Source organism: Sorghum bicolor, chromosome 7 (assembly GCF_000003195.3).
Source record: "Sorghum bicolor cultivar BTx623 chromosome 7, Sorghum_bicolor_NCBIv3, whole genome shotgun sequence".
NCBI classification, from domain to species: domain Eukaryota; kingdom Viridiplantae; phylum Streptophyta; class Magnoliopsida; order Poales; family Poaceae; genus Sorghum; species Sorghum bicolor.
This window is the reverse complement of record NC_012876.2, coordinates 59,919,829-59,924,887: the sequence shown is the minus strand read 5'-3', so window position 1 is coordinate 59,924,887 and position 5,059 is coordinate 59,919,829. Positions and strand designations below refer to the sequence as shown.

Here is a 5,059-nt window from a genome sequence, read left to right as displayed (position 1 = left end):
TATTGTCCAATTATAGACTAATTAGGGTCAAAAGATTCATCTCACGTTTTACAGACAAACTGTGTAATTAATTTTTGTTTTCGTCTAAATTTAATACTCCATGCATGTGCCGCAAGATTCAATGTGATAGGGAATCTTGAAATTTTTTGGAAACTAAACAAGGCCTGAATTAGGATTCCTATTTAAGTTATTTAGAATAGATGTATCTATTTGGATTAGAATTCCTAGCTATTCATGTTACCTTAACAGTTTGGGTCTTTTGGATTAAGATTTTTTTATGGTTTAATATTAAGGACATATTTGTATTATTTGTATTCTTTTTTATTTGAAATTTGGATTTCTATTCGGGTTATTTAGAATAGATATATCTATCTGGATTAGGACTCATAGCTATTTAGGTTACCTTAAAACTTATATCGAAGTCGTCCATATATGTCGTATATATAATAAAATAGGAGAGATGTAGATAGAACAGAGATAATTTTTAGTTGAAACATATAAATTTTATGTCCCGTTGCTAGTAAATAATAAATTAAGATTATGACCACGGAATATACCACATCCATTCTTTGGCCTTGTTTAATTGCACCCAAAATCTAAAAAATTTTAAAATTCCTCATCATATCGAATCTTGCGGTAAATGCATGGAACATTAAATATAGATAAAAAATAATTAATTGTACAATTTATCTGTAATTTGTGAGATAATTTTTTTAAACATAGTTAGTCCATGGTTGAATAATAGTCGCTAAATATAAGGCCTTGTTTAGTTCGCAAAAAATTTCGATTTTGGCTACTGTAGCAATTTCGTTTTTATTTGACAAACTTTGTCTAAACAAGGAGTAACTAGGCTCAAAAGATTCATCTCACAAATTACAGGTAAACTGTGTAATTAGTTTTTGTTTTCATTTATATTTAATATTCCATACATGCGACCAAAGATTCGATGTGATAGAGAATTTTGAAAATTTTTGCGAACTAAATAAAGCCTAAATCATATATACACTTGGTGGGGCGCCAAGCTACATTAGCGCGGCGTAGAGTAGCCACCGCGTCGCAAACTGCGCTAGGGCCCAGGGCAGATTCAATCCACAATTTTTCTAGGGAGAGCCCATACGTGTTAAGGGCCCATTGGTTCGCCTACCCAAACGGCCCTTCGGGTCGTCGTGGCCCATTCCCAGGCAGGACAAGGCATCCACCGTCCAACATCCCCACCATCGCGTTCGATCGATCGCCTTCTAGGGTTTCCTCGACTCACCTCCTCCCCTCTCCCTCTTCCTCTTCCTCTTCCTCTTGGCCATCCGCCGTCTCTGCGCGGCGCTCTATCCTCAATCACACACACGAGTAAACAACATCCATTCCCCTTCGATCTCTTCGCTCGCGGATCCACCACCATCACCACCACCACTCATGTCGGATCGCTGGGATCCACCACAATCGAGGGTGGACTGGGTTCCCCCACCATCCGAAATTGAGGTTCCAACATCAAGACCATCCAAGGATGCGGTTCGGGCATTCATCATGTCTCCATCGGGGGATTCATCAGCAGCAACACCAAAACCATCCGAGCTCGCGATTTCTACATCAAGCCCACCACAACCACCCAAGGTTGTGGTACCAGTGTTGATTAACTGCCACGTGAATGTCATCGATGAAGTAGAGGAGATCATCGAAGAGACAGGAGGCCTGACGCTGTGTCAGAGCATAGCCTCCATCCTCGAGCACCTCCCGCCGTGCAGCAGCAGAATCGAGAGAGAAGACCAAGAAGAGAGGGCCACCGAAGAAGAGATCAACCGTTATTGTGCGGAGGTCGAGGCACCGGCGTTCGCGGTCCTGCGCGAGCGCAAAGCCTCCCGTCCCAGTGCGTGGCGCAAGGAGCCGGTGACATTCACTCGCGCAGACGCTGGCTACTACCGTGAGGTACTGGAAGGCATCGATCTTCATCTTCCTCAGCTCGCAGCTGCCCCCGCCGTAAATTCATTGACGCTTCGTATATCTTGGCCGCCGGAACATGAAATGCGGTGTTACCCATGCTCCTGCTTCCTGTCAAGCTCTCACGAGAACTTTCTCGCTCTCTACTTGGGCGCCTACCGACCCAGCCTTTCTCGTCCAGGGTGTTACCTGGTGTTGGACACCTGGGCAAAGTCTGTTGCGGTCATACCGAGTCTGCCCATCGGCTGGGTCACTAGTGAATCCCACTGCAACACTGGGACGGCTGGGGTTGCCATCCTACGCCATGATCTTGGCCGCAACAAGTACCTCCTCGCCGAGCTCTACCTTCACCGGGACGATAAGAGCCACCTAGCCTCAAATAAGGCATCCCTTTTTCTGTGGTGTTCATCCGGCTCTGGACCATTTGCTGACCATTGGATACAGAAGGAGGTGGTGCTCCCCATCCCTGCGGATGAAGACGGTGAAGACACAGAGCAGCATACATACTCCTTCCAAGCTGACATGGTGTTTGCCATTTCAAGCTCTGCTCTCTGCTGGGTTGATCTTCTGTCAGGTATCCTGGTCTGTGATAACATCAGGAGGTTCGTTACTGGAAGCAAAGGTGATGACTTGGTGTTCACTTTCATCCCATTGCCTGAGGAATGTGCCCTCAAACCTGACCCTCTGTTTCGTTGGGGGCGGGCACCAGAGGGGTACCGTTCAATGTGTTGTATGAGCTCTGACAGCATCAGATTCGTCTCTATGGATAACCATAGCCATGAACACTCTATCAGTGAGGTGATCCTCAGGACGTGGACTCTTACATTCCCCCTAAGGAACAAATTGAGGAACAACTGGAAGTGGGAGAAAGACTCAGCCTTGTGCATGGAAAACCTCTTTGATACCTTTCCTATCTTGAAGAAGGACAGTAAGCTGCAGCAGCTCGTGCTCAGTCGCCCTATCATTTATGGTTTAACTCATGCTGTCCACCTCTCTGTTACTGACCTTGAATACATGCTTGAGCATCAGCATTGGAAAGTTTCAGCATTTTATGAGCTCCAAATCGACATGGACATGCAAATGGTCTCATCTGTGTTCAAGTTACCCTCTGGAAGTCCTATTGTTCCTCCCTCACATATATTTGCTTCTGCAGTTGGCCACTACATGAACTCAACTGAGGTATTATTCTCCATTATTGTAAAGAATATTATTTTGATAACAAAAAGTGTTAAATTCTAGATTAAACATTTAGTGTCTCTTACTATATTGTCAATTTCTGGAAAATGGACATTGTAACAGAAACATTCATTAGATATGTTATGAGTCCTAACAAATTTATTGACATGCATGTAAACGTGGTAGAACCAACTGGTGTAGTTAGCTTAGCATTGGAACTGTTTGCTTGATAAAGAAAAGGTGGTGATGGTAAGAATGAAAGCATATACACATAATAGAACTGGCTGCAGGGGCTTATATTTTCTATTAGTTTTGCTACTGTTTATTAGCTGTAGTTGTAGTAAAATATCACAGGCACAGTTAACAAGTGTAGCACATTTTCTTCTTTTTTTTAGCATCATGATGACCAGCCATGTGCCCATGCAATTGCCCTAACCTTTTCTCTTTGTGAATCTTGTTCAGTTGCATCCAGCAAAGTCAACTGCTTGCGAAGTACAGGCTGCTGAGACAGAAGGGGTTCTTGATTCAATGAGAAAAAAAGTTGCAAATTTCTCAACTGCTTTTGGAGTACAGGCTGCTGAGGGAGAAGAGGCCGATGAGTCGATGGGAAAAGTATCTGCAAAGAAGTGCTATGACCTACCTGAGGGAAAGTATCCGCCAGAATTTATTGCAACGCATATGAGATTGAAGCAGCAGCATGAGAAGGAGGAGTGTAGGAAGAAGTATATTTTGCAGCGGGATGAGAGGAAGAAGATGATGAGTAAAGAAAGGAAGAAGGGTAGACTAAGTTCAAAGGGTGGACTAAGTTCAAAGGAAGGAGCTTTATCTGTGACTACTACTAAGGCAAGCACCCAGTAGACATTAGATTGGCAGCCATGAATGGATATTATTGTTACTGCTATGTAATCAGCCAGTAGACCTTTGATTGGCAGGCATCAAATGGATATTATCGTGACTACCATGTATTCACCCAGTAAACCTTTGACTGGCAAACTTTTGGCCAGTAGACCATGCTATCAGTTGTATACCTTACCGCGCTCTGGCTAATGTGGGGAAGGAAAACATTTGATCTCCTGCGGTCCTGCCCTTCCTGGAGGCATATATTTAAGGTATCCTCTGAATAGAGTGTTCGAAACAGGAATGGGGACTTCGAGTGCCACTGTGGCCGGAACCAAGGAATTTTGTATGTCCATTTTATTTTTATCATTTAGAGCCGTCGAGGTGCGCATCGAGTACAGGAGTATTATGGTTTACCTGCGGTACTGGTGAGCTGTGGTTCCCCACCCATGCCCAAAGCTGTATGTTGGTTGCCTACCTGATATGTATTTTATTAAACTACCATTGCTTTTTGTATATTTAAAAATACATAAAATCAAGAAATCATGTCACTGATAGCTGAACATAGAGTCGGCTTTTGTATATTTAAATAAAGATGCATAAAAATCAAGAAGACATACAGCTGTTAGCTGAATAGTGCTTGTTGTACTATTTGGAAGCACGCCGCTATGGTGTGAGATACACGAAGCAACAAAAATTCTTCCACTGGATCGTAAGCACGTCTTATTTGATTTCAAATGAGTGTTTCATTTGTGGCACAAGATTTTTACTTTTTTCCTCGAGAACGTGTCGATCGTTTCATTAAGGAAGTTTGAAAGTTATGGACCGCGAGCACAGGTGCATTCACGCCACGCGAGAAGCTTCGTTTACGCCTGCGCCACAACATGATGCAGCATGGCTTCCTGGCTAGATAGCTTTCCTACATGATGACTAATTTTGCGATTGGCTAAGGCCTTGTTTAGTTCTCAAAAACTTTTGGTTCGGGATACTGTAGCACTTTCGTTTTTATTTGACAAACATTGTCCAATCATAGAGTAACTAGACTTATCTCGCGGTTTACATGTAACAGCGCGGCAAGCTCGCAGTGTAGCCACTGGTCCAGGATATTAATTGC

The 5,059-nt window shown here is 43.3% G+C and overlaps 1 protein-coding gene across 1 annotated transcript; it reads left to right on the top strand.

Moving 5' to 3' along the window:
• Window positions 1,220-4,219, top strand: LOC8054831. Its single transcript, XM_002445622.2, has 2 exons — window positions 1,220-3,111; window positions 3,571-4,219. Exons 1-2 carry the CDS (start codon window positions 1,411-1,413, stop codon window positions 3,964-3,966), a joined length of 2,097 nt encoding a protein of 698 aa, XP_002445667.2. The 5' UTR covers window positions 1,220-1,410; the 3' UTR covers window positions 3,967-4,219.

Bases quoted from the DNA above. Each gene is read 5' to 3' on its own strand.
- LOC8054831 (XM_002445622.2), top strand. From the start codon at position 1,411: ATGTCGGATCGCTGGGATCCACCACAATCGAGGGTGGACTGGGTTCCC. The intron at 3,112-3,570 runs GTATTATTCTCC...AATCTTGTTCAG, and splicing joins ACTACATGAACTCAACTGAG to TTGCATCCAGCAAAGTCAAC.